The 22,658-nt window shown below is 40.8% G+C and overlaps 2 protein-coding genes across 7 annotated transcripts in view; one reads left to right on the top strand and one right to left on the bottom strand.

Moving 5' to 3' along the window:
- LOC309708936 (intercellular adhesion molecule 1-like) overlaps positions 1-16,283 on the top strand; it is a 21,766-nt gene extending 5,483 nt beyond the window's left edge. Inside the window, exons 1-9 of one of the 5 annotated variants that reach the window (XM_082537306.1) lie at positions 1,474-1,552; positions 5,366-5,432; positions 6,491-6,798; positions 10,126-10,285; positions 10,680-10,755; positions 13,386-13,524; positions 13,599-13,916; positions 14,754-14,981; positions 15,174-16,283. In XM_082537306.1, coding sequence (XP_082393432.1) covers positions 6,744-6,798; positions 10,126-10,285; positions 10,680-10,755; positions 13,386-13,524; positions 13,599-13,916; positions 14,754-14,981; positions 15,174-15,244 — 1,047 coding nt within the window. In that variant the 5' untranslated portion in view covers positions 1,474-1,552; positions 5,366-5,432; positions 6,491-6,743 and the 3' untranslated portion in view covers positions 15,245-16,283. Of the gene's footprint in view, positions 1-1,467; positions 1,553-5,365; positions 5,433-6,490; positions 6,799-10,125; positions 10,286-10,679; positions 10,756-11,043; positions 11,158-11,283; positions 11,435-13,385; positions 13,525-13,598; positions 13,917-14,753; positions 14,982-15,173 lie in introns of those variants that run through there. The other 4 variants (XM_082537307.1, XM_082537309.1, XM_082537308.1 and 1 more) reach the window with 4 other exon arrangements.
- LOC309708930 (ubinuclein-1-like) lies at positions 15,206-22,658 on the bottom strand. 2 transcript variants are annotated; one of them, XM_082537289.1, is made up of 15 exons: positions 22,485-22,658; positions 22,150-22,408; positions 21,584-21,688; positions 21,113-21,211; positions 20,717-20,857; positions 20,483-20,574; positions 19,811-20,396; positions 19,638-19,708; positions 18,770-18,899; positions 18,553-18,677; positions 18,071-18,151; positions 17,818-17,961; positions 17,675-17,722; positions 16,991-17,568; positions 15,206-15,292 (listed from the first exon to the last, which is right to left on the bottom strand). In XM_082537289.1, the coding sequence occupies exons 1-14, from the start codon at positions 22,559-22,561 to the stop codon at positions 17,013-17,015; spliced, it is 2,514 nt and encodes an 837-aa protein (XP_082393415.1). In that variant the 5' UTR covers positions 22,562-22,658; the 3' UTR covers positions 15,206-15,292; positions 16,991-17,012. The 2 variants fall into 2 exon arrangements, with proteins under 2 accessions (XP_082393415.1, XP_082393414.1); XM_082537288.1 differs by lacking the exon at positions 15,206-15,292 and adding an exon at positions 16,282-16,413.

Raw genomic sequence — 22,658 nt, 5'->3', positions numbered from 1 at the left:
GCTTCTGACGCACAGGTTTGACTGTTGGGTCAACTTTCACTTTATGCACAAAGGCACGCACGCAGCCAATATCTGGGGCAGCAGGGATGCAAGAAGCAGGTGATGGATTTGTAGACATCACAGAAGCAGTAGGATCAGTACATGGAGGTAGAACAGTATTGCCTTCGTGTATGTAACTAGTTGAAGGTCAGGTGGTTTTAGTGGCGTACCACTGAAGTGCTCTTCGTAGATGTGGTTAGGCAGGATAGAAACTGCAGAACCTGTGTCCACAATCAGTTCAATGTCCTTAGCTGATGAGGTAGGTGTTCTCACATTTATGCTGCATTGCAATCCTTTTGATGCATGAGAAGGATCTGTTAAGTAAAGGACTGTGAGTTTTGGTAAATGGACTTCCCGTACATCTCTTGTCTTGGATGAGCAGCAGACACGAGCAAAATGTCAAATTTTATGACACAGTTTACAAGTAGCTTTGGCAGCAGGACACTGACGAAAGTTGGCTAAATGACTGTTTGAACCACATCTAAAACAGTTCTTAGATGTTTTTGTTGCATGAGATGGCTTTGCAGGGTGAGCATTGTACTTATGTTTCCTCTGCATGGAGTGCGAGTGAGACTGCACAGCTTGGACTGGGGTACTACTGTCTGCAGCTATGGATTTAGCTTGTTGAACTGCAGATTCCATTTGTGTTGCCAGTGTAACAGCTTTATCTAGTGTCAAATCAGGTTCCAGCAAGAGTCTTTCTCTTATGCTGGGGCTAGACACATGTTCAACTAGCTGATCACGGATCATTTCTTCTGTCCTGTCATCAAACTCACATTTAGAAGCAAGGTCACGCAAGCTCGCCACATACTGGATAACAGTCTCATGTGAAGCTTGTGTTTGCTGTCTGAAAGCATGTCTTTCCACAACAACATTTACCTTGGGTGAAAAGTATTGTTCTAGGGCAGTAACAGCAGAGGCGAAAGTGTCACCTGTGTTTGGCAGTGAGTAGAAAATCCTTTGTCCCTCAGTTCCTAAGCAGTGAAGTAAAGTAGCTCTTCTTCGTGCTTCAGGCCAAGCATTCCCTGTTGCATTGATCACAAGCAAATAATTGTTGAACATACGCATCCACATGTTGAATGGCAAAGCAGGAACTCCAGGGCAAGGCAAAAACATCGGCGGCGGATGGACGTTTGCAGCCATGATGACTCAGCAAAAAAACTCAAAGCAGAAAAAAAAAAACACGCAGGGGTTACTCGTCGCCAAAATGTAGTAGCGGCCGGTAATAAACCAATCCTCATGAAGAACAGTGCTCTTTAATGAATTCAGCACAGACTAACATCGAAGAGGTAGCAGTGACACACATCAGTTATCAGCTAGCCATCTAACTGTATTCTATCTCTAAACCTTTACCGACTCCGCTTTACTCTTATTTTGCGACACCACCCTCTAGTGGTGCAATATGATATAAACATTACAGAACACAACAGGTAGTTACACACTCAGTAGCACAGGAACAGAGGAGGGAGAGACAGAGAAAGACAGCCAGGGACAACAAGGTCACATTAGAAAGGTATAGTAATCATCCACAACTATTTTCGGTTGCAGATGATAAAGGATTCAGAAAGTTTATTCATGCAGGCCCATATGACAGAGAATATGCATCTTCTTTTTGTTTTCATATTTTAGTTTATATTTAATTGTGTTGTGGTTTGCAGTGTTTTGTGTTGTTTCACTTTAAATTTGTAAAAGGAAAAAGCTGAAAATTTAAATAGTTAAAAGTTGAAATGTGAATATTTGATTTTTGTATTATATGATTTATTTATTATATTTTATGTGGCGTGAATAAATAAAAGTATATTTACGGTGGCCCCTACAGACAAAGCATGTAAAAACTCCAAAACACGTAAAAACTCCAAAACACGTAAAAAAACTCAAAGCACGTACAAAACACAACAGAAGTGCTCCAGGATGCTAGGGCGCAGTGTTGAGCTTTTGTTACCTAGTGGCTACACAAGCCAGCAAGTACCAATGACCGGATTTGGTGTGTGGTAATAACAGGTAAATGAACATTGTTTTTAAATTATTTGAATATATATATGTGAGTGCACAAACAATACACATATGCTTTCAACTGTGTAATTTAAGTGATCTAGGTAACCAGTGGCGGTCCTAGCCTGTTTGGCGCCCCGGGCGAACACTCCCTCTGCCCCCACCCCCCCCCCCCCCCCACACACACACACACGCACACACACACACACACATATAAAACATAAAACATATTAAGGATTATACATTAACATAAAACTGTTGTCGGAACCATACTGAATTTCGCCATAGAAACACACACACACACACACACACACACACACACACACACACACACACATATAAAGAGAGAGAGAGTATGCATTGTATGCAAACGGCTACCAAACAGCCATCATAATTCGTCATACAATGAGAACAGGACAAATCAACAATTGACAATGACTAATTAATATTAAAATCTGTAACATAATGTATTGTTTGGAGTTTAGTCTGTTACTGTTACTATTTTTACCATTTCTTTTTGGAGCAACTGTAATCCACATTATTTCCTTAGGGATTAATAAAGTATTCTGATCCTGATTCTGATTGTTTCAGGATGACCTGCCATTATCCAATGACACATCTGCTTACCTGTATCTTTTGCTCGTTTCTCCTCCTCTTCTTTTCTCTTTTTTCTAAACTGAGGACCTGATGGCTTTGAACTTTTCTTGTCCATCTTCCATTGGTTTTAATTTTGGACTCCAGTATGAACACAAATCCCCCAACCCGAGGATCACCACAACATAACCTAATAGACCTACACCTTCGTTCACAGATTCACTTTGTCTAGGGTGTATTTCTGGGATTTCACACAACCCAGGATTCAAGTCATGAATACATAAAGGGCTTGGATTTCCATCATTATGAATGAAATGTGCTCTATTTGGAAGCAGCCCCCCCCCCCCCCCCCCCTTTCGACGGGTTGTGTGTGAGACTTTAAATCATCAAACTGTAAATTATAAATTGTAAATTGTTATTGATCCCTTTACCCCGAGTCCTAAAGTGTATATTTATTTTCTTACTCTTCTTATATTTATTGTTTGTTTACTTGCACTGCTGTAACTGGAGCCTCATCGTCTCGTCTCTCTATTTACTGGACTGTAGCGGAGATGACAATAAAGTTTACTTTGACTTCAGCAGCGAGCAGGCGCACCGAGGGCTCTTGCGTTTACTTTTCGCGTATAGAATTTCGAAAAAACATCGGTGCAAATTATAAGTCTGTATCATGATGTCTGGTGTTTTCGTGTTTGTTGTTTTGTTTTTATTTTGTTTTATTTTGCGAGTTGGTTATTAGATACTGCTCCAGCCGGTCAGAGAATCCCCCGCCGCCCCGCCCTCTCCTCCCTGTGCCGCAAGCAGCAGGCGCACCTCGCAAACGGAGGGCGCTCTTACTCCCAGCAAATGGGCGATAGAAAACCGATCGGTGCTTATGCCATTCCCAATATGCGCTGGCTGATGTCGGGGCAGCATGAGTACGAGCAATTTTTTATTTTTTATTTTTTTTTGCCGATGCCTGTGATGCCGCCCCCCACCACGATGCCGCCCTGGGCAACCGCCCGTGTCGCCCGTATCAAAAACCGCTACTGTAGGTAGCTCTGTTTTGGAAGTTCAGTTAACGCTAGAAATCTGTTTTGGGGTTTGTACATGCTTTGTCTCTAGGGGCCACCGCATATATTTATATATAAACATATATAAATAAAACCACTACTTACATTAGTAATTCCTTTTGTGCATAATTTTATATTATTGTTAATAATAAATTAATTAAAGCAACAAAACAACCTGAAGAGCCGGTTCGGAGCCGAAAGAGCCGGCTCTTTTTAGTGAGCCGAGCCGAAAGAGCCGGTTCTCTAAAAAGAGCCGGAAATCCCATCACTAGTACATTGTCTGTCACTGCCACAGAGGGCAGGTCACGTCACAGTCTGCTCATTTTGCAGTGGTCAGTTTGTGGAACATGCACAAAGTATTTTATCATTTTCATGGATCGGGCGTGTTGTTGTTGCATAAAAAGATCACACAATAATAATAATAATTATAATAATTATAATAATAATAATGAATTAAAACAGAAAATATAAAAAAATGACAAAATATGATTAGAGACACATCTTCAATAAATAGTATCTGGGTCAAAGTGTGCAAATACTCCACATAGGAAATTATCACAAGACTTTTTTTTTCTTCAGTGAGACTTAAAACATGCATAATAATATTAGCCTATAGCGTTATGTGTTATTTGTGTAAAAACGTCTATTTCTTTATTTTAGTCATTAAATCTGTTATAATACAAGTGTTGTGTCTGCCAGACTCTCTCTCCTTAAGGTACCTTTCCCCCCATTGATGTTCCAGGGATGTACCTTTCATTGGTGTGGATTTAACAGGCATTCTTCACATTTGTGATTTGTGTTTACTGTTATTTTGTGTTGTTGCTGACATCCACCTGGATGATCATAAAGCTTACTACTACCTCTTGTAGCACTTACATGGAGGTATATATACACAGTGCTGATGGATAATTACCAAGGTAATGAGTAATTTGGGCTAGTATCAGAAGATTAAGAACGACTCTTAGAGCTCTGGTACATGAATGGCAAAGAAACCAGACAAACACAGTTGTGTGGCTTAAAAGTACTTTAGTGATGTTAAGCCTTTTAAAAGAAATCAACACAAGATTACAACAGGTTTTAACAGAACTTATGAAAATGTATAAGTAATGTCTAAAATTTTCCCCCAAAGTAGCAAAAAAATAGAATAAAAATAAAACTGTGCCACTTTGATGAGGAGCTCTTTTTGTGATACTGTTGCCATCTCTCCCAGGATGAATCCCTGAGCAGTGAAAGAGCATATCAGTTGTTTAACATGTTACTCTCTTCCTTGTAGGCTGCTGTGTTTTATTTTAATTTTTGAAATCACACCACATGAACATATATCCTCTAGTATGTTATGCACTTTCACATATCATATTAATAAACACAGTGGGCCACCATTACCAAAATATGCCAGTGTCAGTCCAGCCCTGAACCCAGATGATCCAGAATGCAATAAGACTTAAAATGGAGAGCAGTTCAGAGTCAGTTCAATATTAATGGAGTTCGTTTCTGTTATCACATGTTTACACTGACTTGCCTACTATTGCAACGTGGAAATGTTCTCAGTTGTTTGTGTTGTATGTTGTATGTTTGTGTCATTATCTTGAAAAAAATTAAATGTTATACTTTTTAAAATCACTGTCCATCCATCCATCCATCCATCCATCCATCCATCCATCCATCCATCCACTTCCTCTTCTCCTTTTCAGGGTTGCAGGGGTTGATGGAGCCTATCCCAGCTGTCTTAGGGCGAGAGGCAGAGTACACCCTGGACAGGTCGCCAGTCTGTCACAGGGCTAACACAGACAGAGACATCCAATCACATTCACTCCCACATTCACACCTATGGGCAATTTAGTGTTTCCAGTTAACCTGTCCCCCACTTTAAAATCACTGTTTTCTACTAAAACTCCATTGTTAGCTATAGGGACAATCAACCCCATTCCTTCTGACAGCTAACCCAGCTATGGGGTCAAAATTTCAGAGTGTCATAGATGAATGAATGAACAGCAGTTCATCAAAGAGTAAAAAGTGTGATACCCAACCCCAGTCTACCCCACGGTTTCTCTCTCAAACACGGTCCTGGGAGGAGCATATTTAAATGAACCACACAAACTTGATTTACCGGCATGCAATTTCCTGCAAATTATACTAAATTTAACGCTGTGAAAGAATTCTTTGTTTTGTAACTGATGCGGTTTTGATAATCTTGCGTTGGTTTAGCTGCAATCAGTGGGGGAAATGTTATCAGAAGGAGTGCATAATTGGCTCTGCCCCGGTTTCACCCTGCATGTTTAGAGCCGTGCGTAATTCTGGTCAGTGTATGAATCAGTGGAACCGAGACAATGAAGCCTGTAATGCAGACTATAAAAACAAAAACAACGAGCTCAAAGACCCCAAAACAAAAAACTGTTGAGTCAGTGACAAGTTTTGTGGAATTTCCTATACTAACGATATGCTTCAGCATAAAAGCTGTGCTTATGAGTGAAAGAGAGGCGCTATTATTGACATTAAGACATAAATAGGAGTCATATATAGATTATATGGTGGAAGAAAAAAAAGGGAAAAAACCAATCAGATGTTGTTAGCTGATTGAAGCTGATTTTTTAGTGCTTTTTTCCCCCAGTATAACACATCAATGGGATGATTATTTTTATTCTCAAAAACTCTGTATCAGTGTATTGCTATGTAACTACTCTCTCTTTCTCTCTCATAGAGACACACACGCGCACACACACACAGACACACACACACACATTCTTGCCCTCCACGTTGCAACACTACACTTCATTTTTCTTGACCCTCCCTTCCTTCCTCTCTTCATATACCAACAGAGAACGCCCATGGTGGGTTTCAGAGGCCAGAGCAAAGGAACTCCCTCGTCATCAACTTCAGACACACAGAAGCAAAGCAAATACACACACCCCACACCCACATGTGCACTCACTCACTCACTCACACACACATACACACACACTCACACACCCCACAGTTCCACATAAACTAAAAGAACCCACTGCTACCTCATAAGTCTCAGGCTGTGGCACCGTCAGCATCGATCAGCTGTTAACGTGACATAGAAGAAGGATGGCTTCTCCTGGATGGGCCGTTGCGCTCATGCTGTTTCAGCTCTTCCACTCAGGTGAGTGAACTGATGGCTGAGTGGGTGCAGTGGGCAGCTCTGATGAGAAGAACCTGTTCAGTGTAGAAGCCAATTGGGCGATAGAAGCAGATAAGGTTAAAAAGTAAGGTTAAAGAGTGTGACAAGAGAGATAACTGGGACTGAAGATGACTGGGCAGAGTGTGGTGGCTGCGCTTGTAAGAACCCCTGAGGCAAATTGATTTGTAGTTAAAAATGACATGTGATCACTTTTCTGAGGGTAAAGTTACTTTTTTTACTCTGCTAACCCAATCCAAGCATTTCAGCTCAGGTTTTTCCAAAATTGTAGGAAACTATTTAACTTTAAAAAAACGTAATATGTTGTTAGAGAGGATTCAAAGCGGTTACACATGATCATATCAAACATGAGACATTTGAAAACATAACACAAAACATTATCTACACATGTAAAGCTCCATTCTGCATCTGAAGAAATTTGAATTTGTGATTCTTAGACAGACTTAGCTGACAGTACTTCCCATTCACATTTTGAACGCAGGCTTTTCCTTAAAGATTTCCATCCCATCTTTGGGGATGGAAGCATCCCCAAAGATCTGCAAATCAGGAAAAAAAAGACGTCATTGATCCTTCAGGTTTTGAGACTTGTGATCCTGGTTTGGTCCGGAGACTACGCTCTCTGTAAGCTGACCCAGCTGGCAGTTGTACTGCATTGTTCACGTTGCAGAGTGGCACATGGGAAACACAACTATAAATTTTGACAGCCGGCACGCCTACTGCCAGTGAGATCATCTGATAGGCAGGAGAACAACCCCAGGACTCGATGGAACAATGGTCAATTGAAAAGAGGAGCGAGTTCTTACGATTTGGGCAGGGTGTCCTTCCTTCCTCAGAGGAACACACTGGGTGTATTCAGCATGCTATGAAACAATAGTTCACAATAGATCAGCTAAAATGAGTATTATTTCATGAGATGGCAAAATTTAATTGACCCTTGCATGTATTGTGTTAAGACCAAGAAAAAAAAAATACTCATGAGATCATGTGAGTTACAGTGCCAGGACAAACATAGGAGGAGACCCATCCTTTTATTCATGTTTTTATTTATAGTATTGGGTTTAACATCACAGGTATTCAGTGTGTTAGGTCTACATGTACAGTATCCTCCTTAATGTTCTGTTTTTCCATCTTATGGCATTCTCTCCATCATGTTTTACAGATGATGTAATGTGTTTCATTTCATAAGCCGTTTACTGTTATGGCACGGTATGGATCCAGTGTAAGTGTAGCGCGTGGCGAACACTAAAGCGGTCGCACCAGAATGTCACGCTAAAAAGAAAGATTCTTTAAAATACAAGGGGGAGCAAGCGAGTCAGATACCACGGGCACAGAGAGGAAGCAGGTCTGATCAGAAACAGTTTATTACTAGGCCAGGGAGCACAAATAAAAACACCCTTAAAATGTATGTAATAAAATGTTTGCTCTCTACTAAAAACAATTCTAAAACCCGTAAAACTACCATTTTCTACATTCACTAAAACCCCCCTGCTATAATTAGGCCACATGTTCATTATGGGTCCATCAGCTGGCGTGGACTTTAGAGCAGAGTCCACGCCAGCCCCGTCTTCAGCAGACAAGAAAGAGCCACCCATCTTCTTGTCCTTCCGCTGGCCCATCACTTCCCAGCCTGGCTTGCGTTCTGCACCCGAATCCATAATGTGACCACCGCCACAGCTCCCCTTGCGTCGGTGTCCTGCAACATAACAAATAGGGGCCAGAACAATGGTCCCAGAAGCGGCCCTGGCTCATGGCCATGGTGACCCTCTCCCAATCCAGCTGCACCCAGTAAACAACAATAGAGACCCTACTCACAAATGCAGGCAGAGGTAAACCTCTGCCCTGCTGCCAATCACACGCGTTGTCTCTTACTGTTGCCGTTCCATGAGGTCAGGACTTGGTCGCCGCATCACACTGGCCATCTCGCATTAACCTTCCAGCCTCTCTCCTTCAGTGCTCAGCTAGCCTGTATTTAAAAGGTCTTTACACAGCTGATAGGCCACCTCTGGACACACCCCTGCCTCAGCAGGTGGTCCCTATCAGCTAATTTGTCCCATGTGCAGCCAGTCCACAGTGGATAAAAACCATGTCACATAAAACACTAAAAACCATGCAATAGAAACAGAATAAAACCATGCAAACAAAACAACACTCATAAATAAACACTAAAAATCAGAATAAAAACAATATACAAGATAAATACAAATTTCCACTGTGTGACATCAGGATCCATACCGCTAACTGACTGCTGATAAAAGCAGCAGGATGAATCCTGAAGCGTAAAGGGCTCTCTGCCCAAGTTCAGCCAAATTTTATAAGACAGTGCTTCACAGCGTAAATAGATTTTGACTCAAAGCATACCGCAACTCCCAGCAGAGCAGCTTTTCAGTGACTGAAGATAAAACTGAATGCAGAGAGACGCACAAATGGGGTGCGAGTGGTTGCAGAAACGGCCTGGCAAAGCATCTCAAGGGAGGGAACACAGTAATTGTCCATGGGTTCGAAAATCCAGGGAGTGATTAAAGGATTTTCCTCCAAGTATTAAGAACACTTTATTTAAATACATTTAAAAATCCATTGTGGTGGTGTACAGAGGCAAAATAATAAATAATATAAATAAATAAACATTTTTAAAAAAAAGTACATTTAAAAAGTCACTGTCTGCAGTGTTTTTGTAGCTACTTTCATTTTCAGAAAGCTCACAATGAATTTTTAACAGTTTTTTTTTTTTTTTTTTTTAACAAGCACAATGGATAAACCCCAAAAAGTTGATTCTGTTCATCTGGATGTAGCGTTTTCAGTGGGAGAAACGTTTGTTCCTCATTCAGTCTCAACTGAAGAAGTTGCTAGAGTTTCTCCCACTGAAAACTCTACATCCAGATGAACAGAATCAACATTTTGGGATTTCCTTACCTGGATGATTGAGCCTGCATGAAATATTTTATAGTATTTTGAGGTTTTCTTCCAGTTTATTAAAAAAAAAGTACACGTAACACAAGGTTTTACAGTATTGCTGCCCCACAGATTGAACTTAGACAGAAAGGTACAACATGCAGTCTAAAGTTGCATAAGCTGACATTCGTAAGGAAAGCTTTAGCAACTAAAGACTTGGATTATTATAGTAAAGCGAGGAAAATTAGATCTTTTTTATTTCTTAGTTAAAACATGTTGTGTGGATTTCTGATAAAAATAAAAGTGCAAAATGATTTTGGACAGACCTTAAAGATACAGTACACAGTGTTTACTTTCATGACTTATTATATCTTACTCTTTCTCCCACTCCCTTAACCTCAGGTACTTCATACCCTGTTTTCACTAGCACACCATCTCTTCCACCAGAATTCGCACTTCCCTTTCCAAATGTCAGCCTTGTCGCTTCTCCCATCACACCTGGAGAATCAACACAAAGTGTCCTCTGCCCTCTAAAGATATCACCCTCCACTGTGGTGGTCAGGTATGGCAAAAAAGAGTGAGTGATTATTTCAGGCTGACGTAGGTGGTCAGTGATAAGAGTCTGTGTGCACTAACTTGCTGTTCACTCATCTGTGCAGTTTAAAGCCTTTTTGGACAGTAAAATGATAGCTTGGTGTCACTCAGACATGGTGACCTTGTGGTATTTCATTGTTCAGAAAGGTTCACGAGGTTTTGACCTTGTGTTGAGCTTCTGAAATCTATGGTGCAAAGATCAGCACTCTGATTTTTATCTTGGATCAATTTCCAACTATTAAATATTTCAGTTGCTGTCATGACTTGTATTGAAATGTAAGAGGCAACGTCAAGAAAATGTCACCAAATTAACAGAATCATCTGCGTGTCTGAGGGAATTAATTGTGTATCTCCTTTAACAGGTTTGGAGATCCAGTCAAAGCTAACTGCTCCATACAAAGAATGGGGTATTTTGGCATTGGTTGGGAAGTCCCACTGGTAGGTTAATCAGTGTTTGATTATACACAGTGTTTTATATGTTGAGAACCAAACAACACCCACTAACTAAACTAAATATAAGGCTTATATCCTCACTTTGTAGTTTTATATAAGAGAGCTGTATATTTTCATCACACAGTCTTCACAACTTCATATCCAATGCAAAGAGAGTTATGATAAGTGTGAAGTGTATTGGGAAATAAAGAAAGAGCACTGCAGATGCAGTATTTGCTTTGAGGGCGTTGACTGAGAAGTATTGAGAGTTGCACTGTGTTTGTGGATCTAAAGGACATGATAGGGTGCCAAGATAGGAACTGGGGTACTGCCTGAAGAAGTCAGGAATGGCAGAAGATGCAAGGATGGTGCCAGACATGTCTGAGGACAGCGAGACATTGGTGAGGTGTGAGTACATCAGGGATCGGCTGTGAGCCACTTCTTGTTGACAGTAGTGATTGATAGTCTGACAGATGAGGCGAGGCTGGAGTCTGCATGGACTATGATGCTCACTAATGAAATTGTGATCAGTAGTGAGAGTATGGAGTAGGTGGAAAAGAACCTGGAGACGTGGAGGTATGCTCAGAGGAGAAGAGGAATGAAAGTACAACCAAAACAGGATAGATGTGTAAATCAGAGGAAGACAGATGAAAAGGTTACCATGGAAGCAGCAGAAGTGGTGAAGGTAAATTCAATTCAATATTATTTATATAGGAAAAACTTTTTAACGAGAAGAAACCCATGGAAGAACCATGCCCAGGGAGGGGCAGGCAATTGTTGAGATTGGTTGGGGGTGAAGAGAAGGACACAGGAAAAAAAAGACACTGTGGAAGAGAGCATAATTTCAGCATAATTGTCAATAAGGAAAGTCTTAAGAGTAAACTTAAAAGTAAAGAAGGAATCTGTCTCCTAAATTCAAACTAGGAACTGGTTCCACCAAAGAGGAGCCCGAAAGCTGGAGACTGTCTCCCATTCTACTTTTTAATACTCTAGGAACCACATGTGAACTCAGTCTGACTGTGAAGTGATCTGATGGGGTGATACAGTACTAAAAATTCTTAAAAGACGTATTTTGGAATGATGATTTTGAATCTGATTCTGGATTTAACAGGGAGCCAATGAAGAGAAGACAATATAGAAGAAATATGTACTCTCTTACTAGTCTATGTCAGTATTCTTGCTGCAGCATTTCACCTCAAGTAAAGGCATTTCAGGGAGTTTTTAAGGCATCCTTATAATAATGAATTACCGTCATCGAGCCTAGATGTAATAAATGCATGAACTAGTTTTGGAGGTCCACCTACATTGTTCTTTGTAAAAAAGTGATTGCCCCCTAAACCTAATAACTGGTTGGGCAACCCTAAGCAGCAACAACTGCAATCAAACATTTGTGATCACTGGCAATGAGTCTTTTACAGCACTTTGGAGGAATTTTGGACCACTTGTCTTTGCAGAATTGTTGTAATTCAGCCAAAATCAAGGGTTTTCAAGCATGAATTACCTTTTTAAGGTCATGCCACAGCATCTTAATCTGATTCAGGTCAGGACTCCAAAGCAGTCCTGCTCTTTTTCTTAAGTTAGAGGTGGACTTGCTGGAGTGTTTTGGATCACTGTCTTTCTGCAAAAACCAAGTGCTCTTCAGCTTGAGGACACAAACAGATGGCTGGATATTCTCCTTCAAGATGTTTTGGTAGATCCATGGTTCCATTTACCAGATCAAGTCTCCCAGATCCCTAGGCAACAAAGCAGCACTGGACCATCACATTACTGCCACAACGTTTTACTGTTGGTATGTCGTTCCTTTTCTGAAATGCTGAGTTACTTTTATGCCACAAGTAATGGGACACACCCAGTCTGACCATTTTTCAAGGCTTGGAGATCATCACGATGTTTTCTGGAAAACTGAACTACGCCTTTATGTTCCTTTTGCTCAGCAGTGGTTTTCATCTTGGAACCATTTGGGGACATTTTTGCCCAGTCTCTACCTTATGGTGATGTCATGAACACTGAACTGAAGCAAGAGAGGCCTACCGTTCTTTGTTCCGGGGTGGATGAGTCGTTGCTGAGGTCCTGGGGTAACTTTGTTCAGCCAGTGAAAGTTCACCACTGTTCCATGTTTTCGCCATTTGTGGATAATGTCTTTCACTGTGGCTCGCTGGAGTCCCATAGCTTTAGAAATGGCTTTATAACCTTATCCAGACTGAGATCTGAGTTACATCGTTTCTCACTTGTACCCGAATTTCCTTCGATCGCAGCATGATTTCTAGTTTTGGAGGACTTTTTGGTCTACTCTACTTTGTCAGGCAGGTCCTATTTAAGAGATTTGATCGAGCACAGGTGTGGCAGTAATCAGACCTGTGTATGGCTACAGACGTTGAACTCCGCTTTTCAAAGACGTGATACACCACAGTTAATTCCCCCTTAATAATAAACACCATTTAGAAACAGCATTTTGTTTACTTGTTAATATTAAAATTAGTTTAATGGGCTGACACTTGAGTGTGATGAACACACACACACACACACACACACACACACACACACACAAAATTGTGTTTATTGTTCATTGCCTTCACTTGAGGAAAAAAGAAAAAAATCTGAATAGCTTTGCGATTTGTTACCCTTTGCCACTCCAGAACCGTCCTAACTTTACATCACAAGGTTTTCTGATCTGGAGTGTTGAGAAGATGACTGACTGGACCATCAAGCCTGTGTGTTTTGCCCTATCTGAACAGGGAGGACAGTGTTACAGTAAACTCACCCTAATAGTCTACAGTAAGTCAACAGCATTATCCTTCTGACATGCATGAAGCACTTTACATGGCTGATATGCCAACCTCTCTCCACAGAGCCTCCAGACAGAGTATCCATCACATTTCTAAATCACAGTGAGTCACCGTTTGAGGGTGATCAGTATACTCTACAGTGCCACATTACAGAGGTTGCGCCTGCTGAAAATGTCCTCGTGACCTTCTACAGAGGGGAGAAAATGCTGGCTCAGATGCACTCGAATACATCCAGTGAGAAGAAACCAGTGACTCAGAGCTTCACTCTGAACATCGTATCCAGTAAAGAAGACACTGAAGCTCAGTACTGGTGTGAAGCCAAACTTGAGCTGGGACCTGAAGGACCACAGCACCTTCCAGTGATGGCGTCACAAAGACTCTGTAAGTGAAACCAGTGATCTGCGCTACAAATTTTTGGAATTTATGTGGATTCTGTTTTTTAATTTCCCCTTTAGTTCTTTTTCCCCTCTCCACATCTTTAGGATCCCTCTTTGCTTTTTCTGTAAGGCCAAAAGGGTAGATGCAAGCTATTTGCTTCAAACACTGCAGCATCCATTTAAAACACGTACATTTTGAGCTCCAGTTCTGCCACCTGGAGCTTTCCCAGCATCACTGAACAACTACTTACCCAGGCTACATTTAATGTGCATATGGTTATCAGAGCTTAAAACAGCATAACAGCTCTGTAAGTATAACCTGATCTGCTCAGTGCGCAGGATGCAATATTATGGTAAAGCCACAACAGCATTTCCAAAATTGCTTTTTTACATGGGAGTGACAACCGTGCAGAAAACACAGCAAAGAACATATCAACACAGTTCAGGTGTGGATAATCCTAATATTTATTTACTTATTGACTGTGGAAAATGACCACCAGAGCTTCTGCCATAGTCACAATATATGCACTGTTAATAACATATGACTGAAGACTTTCTGCTCTACAAACCAGTTTATCACTCAAGAAGCATTTTAATGAGGCAATATAAAGCTGTTGTGTAATGTTTCCTCCTGCAATTTCAAGAATCACATATATAAACTACTTCAAATGAAACTGCACTCTTTGTTCTCCAGTCATATACCGTCAGCTGTAAAGTGTTACATAGAACTGCTTAAACCATATTTTTCTTCTTACTAGAAAAGTGAACAAACAGAGCTTCTTTCGTTAGATAAAATGTATTAGGTGTCTTTTCTTCCACTGATTGTTTTTCCTTGTTTCAGTTGCACCACAGCTTAGCTGTCCTGTAAAACTTAAGGTGACAGAGGGCGAGAGATTCCCATGTGAGGTGACAGGAAACCCTCAGCCATCAGTGACCTGGTTCAGAAATGGGCAGATAGTTGCCCCACCCTCTCATTTAAATAAAAAGGATGCTGGAAATTACACAATCCAAGCTAAAGGATTATTTTCAAAAAACTTCACAGTGGAAGTGAAAATCCTTCCTGCCAGAGGTAGGGTTGTCTGCATTACTACTGAACACAATTAATGCTCCCTGTTAACATTTCTACTTTCATTGTTCCAAATCATCCTTCCTGGAGTTTGAGAAAGCTTTTGTTCTGATATATGATCATGTAAATGAGAAGAATCCTAAACTGAAGGTTTGGAGTAATCTTGTGCTAAAAACTGTTTCTTCTGCTTTCCAGGAACTGCAAACAGCTGTTGTGGACATTTCTTGCTGCTTGTTCTTCTTACCCAGATGATAACTCACGTGTAAAACCTTAAAAGTTCCTCTTTCCACGTTACTTGGATAAAAGTGCTCCTGCTGTAGAAAATGCAGAGAAATGTTCATTGCTGTGTCATTCCTTGTGTCCTTAAGGCTCAGCTTTGAATTTGAATGTCTTTATGTGCATTTCAAAGACAGTGGAGTCTCACTAAAAGCAGATTATGCTCTCTAGTTGTTCTTTTTAATCGTTTTGTTGCTGAACTTCTGTCCAGGTACATGTTCTTATGTAACTACCATAAGCTGCCTTTGTTATCTGCCCAAAAGGCAAAGTTCACATCTTCCAGACTGAAAGCTTCTCTAGAAAGAAATTCACATTTTAGTCCTTAATCACTCAGTGTTCATGGGTATGTGAAAGCAGTATGATTTAGTTAAAAACAATTTACTTTTAAAGAGCTGAAACTGGAAATAAGGCGAGACAGTCCAGCAAAGGCATCCAGAAAGATATCTGGTTGTCTTATTTTCTTTTGAACATCACAATGGTGTTTCATTACTATTTGATATCTGGAGAAATGCTGAGTTACGCCCCCATCCTGCCATGTAAAGAATCCAAGAGTTTTTGGAAGGATTTTCTTTGGATTTGGAAAACTGGATCAATGTGTTGATGTGGGTGAGGGTAAAAAATTTAAATAAATCATTGGGCATAATGTATGTGTCAACCCACTGTCCAAGTGTCCTGCTCCACCCCCTTTTGGAAACTGTCTGGGTTAGCTGTCAAAGCAAAAGCTGCACCCAAATGGTACAAGAGGCTAACAGCCTGCTCTTTAGTTGGGTAACTTTAGACTTCCTCATCGTCCTTTAGGCTCGTTGAGACATTTTATTTTTACATCCTTATTCACAGCTCCTGCATTACTCCTTGCAATACTTTCATTGCACAATAAATTTCAGCTTAAATAAGCTGACTAGGCAGTTGAACTTTGTTGTTTTGAGTCATTTGTTACTAGCCTCAGTCAAGTTGGTAACATGAATCATTACTAAAACCTTCAGTTGCTGTACAAAATGTTAAGAAAATAAAGCACCAAATAAACAGCTATGACATGCTCTCTTTATTATGTATTAAGTGAAAGTGTGTAGTTTAAGACATTAACTTTGTTGATTTTAGTATAAGAACTACTCCATTAGAACCTCATGTGCCCAGTTCATCTTCAACGATTCTGCTCCATCTAAAAAGAAAAACATTTTATCTACTTGACAAAATGTTGATTATAAAGCTTTTATTTTGACATTGAAACTTATTGGAATACATAAAGCATCTTGTAGCAATTGATGTGTTGCGTTTGATAAAAACGTAAACTACTAAACCATGATGTCACACACTGGTTTGGTCCCACAATGACGTTTTTGCTGCCATTGTCGTTTAGAAACCATTAGCTAACACACATCCTGGATAATCCTCTCACTCTTAGAAGACAGAATGCAGGTTTCAGGATTTTGGAGCCAATTTTGAACCTTGGAGCTACAGCCATCTTTTATTTTGTCTAAATATGAGATTTGAATTTGAAATTAATTTTGTTTCAAGTACAAACATGTCCCTTCGGTTGTTGATTTTTGTCATTTTGAGCATTTCTGATCATTTTAGTTCAGTTCTATAAAACTGCTATCCAATTAATTCCCTAAATCATTGGAGTGTCCCCTTTTCATCCCCTTTTATTAAGACAGAAAGAAAACTGAACATGAGGAGCACTACTCTAAATTCAGAGTTGTTGTAATGTTAGAGTAAAAAGAAAATATACAACTTACTGCATGTCTTTGTTGAAGGCTGTCATTTTGTAGCACCATCACCTTCAGAGACTCTGTGCACCTGAACAGCATCTGCATGTTTGGTGCCTCCAACCTGAAGCATCTGAGGCAAAATGTCACCACATATACTCTGTGCTGGGAAACCAACTGGGCTGGACTGAGGAGGAGGAGGAGGGAGTAGGGGAGAACTCTGTGTCTCCGAGAAGCTCCAGTGATGAACAAAACACTTGGTTTTTGCAACTTCTGCTAGGAGCTCCTGGAGCCCTGGGAGGTGTTGCTCCTGAGCCAGGGCTTGTTCAGCAAGGAGATCCAGGAGGGAATGAGTGGGAGTCTCATCAACTTGAGATTTCTCCGACTCTGCATTTGAGGTGGCTCTGACATTCATTTCCACTTTTTTGACCTCGCCCTTCTTCGTGGCAGCACCCTCGTGAACAACAGAACTGAGTCTATCGGAGCCTTCGGTGAAGGCAGAAGCTGCTCCTCTGGACATTTCTGTCAGTGGTGAATTTCCCCAATCGTCATTACAGTCATCTGAGAATGAACATGACTGCTTCTTCTCACACTTGGCCTTCTTCGTTCTAAACATGTGAAACAATGCTTGCATTTTTGGTAAATAACTTTAAACATTTTATGTAGAAATTCATACAAGTAACAGCATTTAATTCCGCCCATCGCTGCACTCACAGTAATGACGAGAGATGTAACAATTTCCTGCTCTCCTTCATCAGAACCCTGAGAGAGAAAAAAGACATTTAAGTCGTAACATGTGTATAGTTAAAAGTATGAAAATAAAGTTTCAGGACTGAAACTGCACCATTATAGTTTACCTTGATTGCATCCACCCTTTTGGCCAAAGCGGTTTGACCTCATTGTCAAGAAAGATCTTGAGATGCTCTTCAACCTCCTGTTCCCCCTTCCTTTCCTTTTTATAATTGTCTGCTTTTGCTTTCAGCACTTGGCCCAAACACTCTCTAAATGACAGAACAGGTCAAAGTGTCCGTTTTCATGGACTAAAGCACAGTTTTAAAAGATCTTACTGAAATAAAACATGTTAACATGTGATTGATCTTTACAGCTTACCTGATCTCCTCATTCCACTTGAACACTTTCTTAGGACCTGCTTTTCTCCCAGTTTTCTCCTCATCATTGTCCTCTGTTGCTCTTTAGATAAACAGAAAATGCCATTATCACAGAGGGCTAGGGATGGTTTCCAGTAGTCCAATTCTCTTTGCAAGCACCTGCACAGCCAACATGCTAATGCTAAGCTAGCCTAGAAGCCAGAGTGCTGTTCAAGCTGAGTAAATGCTGATCCCAGCCTAGCAGTTGCATGTACATGCTGTAGAGTAATGCTCATGTCGCATCTGCCTTTTTGAAATTGTACAATTTGGTTGTGTCAGCCATAAGAAAAGATTGTAATATTTAAATACAGCCACAACTGTGGCTAAGAATGGGAGATGAGACAACGTGGTAAGTAGGAAAGGAGATTTTATTTTGTTAAATAAAATTATAGACACTAGTAACTGATAGTCTCACCTCCATTTTCCAAGAATAAATGAACTTACTTTGAAGTCTTGACTTGTTCATACGCCTGACATTCTTCATTGAAACATGAAATCTGCTCAGGCATAGATCTTCCAATGGCATCTTTAAGTTTCTGCATGGGATTTTCCACCCCAAGGGGCTCCCCCTTATCAAGAGGGCATAAAAAGCAGGTCACACAAGTATAAATAATTTACAACTCTGTAATAGAAATGCAGCTGAACACATGAGCACACTCACCACTTGTGCGATTAGCAGTTTCTTTACACGTTTGAGAAGCGTATCTCTGCTACAGGGCAGGAAAGACGACAGGTGTGTGTACACCTTGGAGCGCAGTGACCCACTCTGCTCCCGACACTGTAACTCAATGCTGTGCCGAAACACCAAGAGCAGAAACATGCATTTAAACACCACACTCAATATCTCAGGTGGAACAGGTACACATTTAGTTAAAGGGTTAGTGAGTTATATACTGCTTTGTATACCTTTGAGCATGCAGCCATAAAAGCGGCTTTGTGACGCTGCACCTACATAGCTACTATCTTTGTATGCCATGCTAATCTGTGTGTAAACCGGTTAAAATTTGCGAAGGAGATTATTTGAAATCTTAGGCATGAGTATAGGTATAACAAGATTTTTGATCAGATAATCACGTGTGTAGCAAATTTAAGGTCAAGATCAAGGTTTGCAGGTCAATACCTGAACTTGAAGCAGGCACTGTCCAACTTTTTCTTACACGAGCATTCAAGTTCCACAAAACGTGATCACCTAATATAAATAAATACCACTTCCTAGTAGTTTCTGAAAGAATGAGTCATTGAGGTATATCTATCACTATATCTACATACATACACACTCAGCCTGGCCTTATATAGACGCACCATCTCCATGACAAGATTATTATTCCTCATTTCTTTTTGTTTTTAATTCTTTGCCCTTAAATTCAGCATCATTCTTTAAAATAATAATAATAATAATAATAATAGCAGCAGTTTGTATGCTGTGCATGTCTGTGCTGAAGGACTTTCGCTTAAACTTGCAAAGAGAAATATGTTCTGTTCACTGTTAATGGTTTTACATTTGAATATGTTCACTTGGGAGAACTCACTCTAGCAGGATTGAGTTGATATCTGGACTGAAGAACTTGAGTTTTGACTCTCCCTCTGATATCTTGGCCGCCTAAAAATCAGTGTAAACATTGCTCATTAAACTGCAATCAGTTTGTCAACCTATACAGTGTGCACAGGCATTTCCTTTCAGCAGAAATACATAACATCTCACCACTGTGAGGTTTCTAATGCTGTCTTTCAGTGCTGGAGGAAGTCCCTCTGGCAGCGGGGCGCTCTGTGATGTAGAACTGGAATCTGACACAAGCTGGGTTTGCTCTGGTTCACATTTCTCCAGAAAATTATTCTTTGAAGTTGAAGTTCGGGTTTTGGGATCAGAAAAGGTGTCGAGCTGCACGGAATCATCCGTTTTGCTTTGGATCAGCTGCATCTCTAATGCTGGTTGAGGAAGTGATTTAGGCGATGAGATCTCTTCACTGACTTCTAACAGAGAGTCCAGATCAATATCAAAATCTACTGTGCTGGCTGCTTGAATCAGAGCTTGGTCATTGGTTGAACCAATTAAACTGAGAAGAGGGTCAGTTAGCCCCATGCCTCCACCCCCACCTGCATCTGCAGGAAACAGAGGGGTTACTGTTGCACCCAGATTTGCAGCTGCCTTGTCCCTCGCTCTCTTCTGTCTCTCTCTCTCCTTTTCTTTTTGAAACTTTTTCAGCATGCTGGTGACGCTCAGAGTCCTAACAGCCTTTTTCTTCTTTTTGATCTCCATCTCATCAGTCTGCCCAATTTCAGACATAGAGCTACAAAACAAGAAAATTACAAGGGAACAATTTAGTGTTGTTAAGTCAGCTTTACAGCATCAGTATCTAACTTTGGTCAGCCTCACCTTAACTTATGATCCATGTTGCTTTTTATCTCTCCATCTGCTCTGCACAGCTTCTTCCCTGGCTTCTCCTGATCATTATTCAGTTTACGTTTCTGGGAAATTGTTCAAAGGCATGTTAAACAACTCAAAAACGTTATAAAGAACCAAAATGTTGGTGCAAAATTTCCTTTTAAATCTATTTAGCAGATTTGCCTAAATATTCAGCACAGCCAGTCATGTACTCTTACTGCTTACTTTTGTCATCTCAATCGTTTCCTCTTCGGCTGTGAGGTCATCGTCTTCGGTGTCAGAGGCCTGGCGGAACTGCAGCACGCCCGAATTCACATAGAACCCACCAAATTTGGTGGTGATGGAGCATGGCACGAACTCGTCATACTAAAAGCAGTATGTAATACAATTACAGAAACTACTGAGGGACTGTATAACCACAAGCAGTACACATGATGGCTGTTGAGAGCTTTCACGTGCAGCAGCGAGCTAATGCTTAAGCAGAAAGAACATTTACTCAGTGGTGAGTGAGGTCATTGTCATAATCTAGAAATCAAACCGTCTTTTTGTGCAGCACAGCAGGCAAGGACGAGTTTATACCAGCTGTGAGAAATTTCAAAAGGTGTTCTAACACCGACTCACAGCCTCAGAGTTGTCAATGAAAGAATCCTCGTCATCATAACCAAATCCGATGTCGATCAAGTCCTGGATGCGGTCCTTTTTTTTCTTAGGTTTGGCACCCTGTATTGAGAGGAAGCATAACATTACTGCACCATTTACAAATATTTATCATAGTGATTGCCACCTTCTGTTCACACATCAGTTTAATCTTATAGGTTAATAAGGTAATTTGTTTTTTAAATAACAAAGGGAGTAACAGGCTGCTTTCGGAGGCACAACCTGTGTTACCAAAAGTGAACATAATTTATTAAGCCTTAATATATGAACGTTCTCTTTATCACATTGTATTGGATTCTCAGGTTATCGTGTCCAGGCTGACCTCTGGGCCACCCAGCTGTAGACAAGCACCCATCAACCCTCACAAAAAACACCGAAACCCCCCCCCCCAAACAAAATCTGTTTACATGTTTACAAGAGTAAAAGGCTACTCACATATTTTTCTTCCAACTTCCTTGCAATGGCAGCGACTTCATCGTTCTCCCTCTTTTCTTCCTCCTCTAGTCTGCTCAGTGGTCCTTCAATTTTTGACTGACTTATCTGAAACCCATTAAATGCCATGCCAGCCATTGTTTTACAGGAAATTGAACACATGTCTGGCTCCAATGCAACCAGCATGTTTATTAGTTTTTCATGAGATTAACAAATCAAGTCATTCAGAATAGCAATTTACTCCCACTGTGAGTGTTAAAGCAGATCTTTGTCCCACTTTGACTATTATCTAACTTTTAAACCCAGCTCTGGCTTTAAAAAGTTAGTTTTTTAACCCACTTTTGAAACTAAGCAAAGGCTGCTGCTGAATTAGCAATGCAGTTCCAACTGAATTAAAACTGAACTGCTTTTTATGTGTGTAATACCTTAAATGGTTTACAATTTCATGTGGTTAGCCAAAAGCCTAAAAAATATTTAGCCTACTTAACCCAGACTAACTACAGTCACGGGTCTGTTTGTATCTTAACTGGTTACAGGTTAGGAGGGTGGAGGTCGTGACTTAATCCCACCTTGTCATCAACAAGCTGCCTGTAGCTGAACTCCGGGAAGCTCCGCTCGTCGGGCTCAAATAATGTGAGGACGAGCCGGACTGTTTCAGTGTCAGCGGGTCGATCTGAGCGGGATTCTTCCATCTGCGGAACCCCTGACGGACACCCGTGGGTCGAAGGCGAGTTAGAAGAGGGCGCATCACTGCTGAGAGTAAACAGCTGAACTCTCCGGGGTTCAGCCATCCCAGCGACAGCACACCGGAGTCTGGTTTGGTTTGAACTGAGGAGACGGGCAAAGAGAGTTTAATTAAACTCAAACTGCGGCAGGTGTGCGCGCACGTGCCCAACTGTGTTACCTTGGCAAGCAATCCCGTTTGTTTAAAGCGAGGTTTATTTCTTTAAAGATGGTCCGTCTTCTTCGTTTCTCACGCATAAAACTCTCTCAGAACCAGGTGGAAGAAGAACGTGTTGAAAGAGAAACAGGATTCTGGAAAAACGTCTGTAAAGCTTTGGGAGTGCCAAGTACTGGC

Source organism: Aulonocara stuartgranti (assembly GCF_965226115.1).
Source record: "Aulonocara stuartgranti genome assembly, chromosome: 6".
NCBI lineage: Eukaryota > Metazoa > Chordata > Actinopteri > Cichliformes > Cichlidae > Aulonocara > Aulonocara stuartgranti.
The sequence above is the reverse complement of the archived record's forward strand: the minus strand, read 5'-3'. Positions and strand labels throughout refer to the sequence as shown.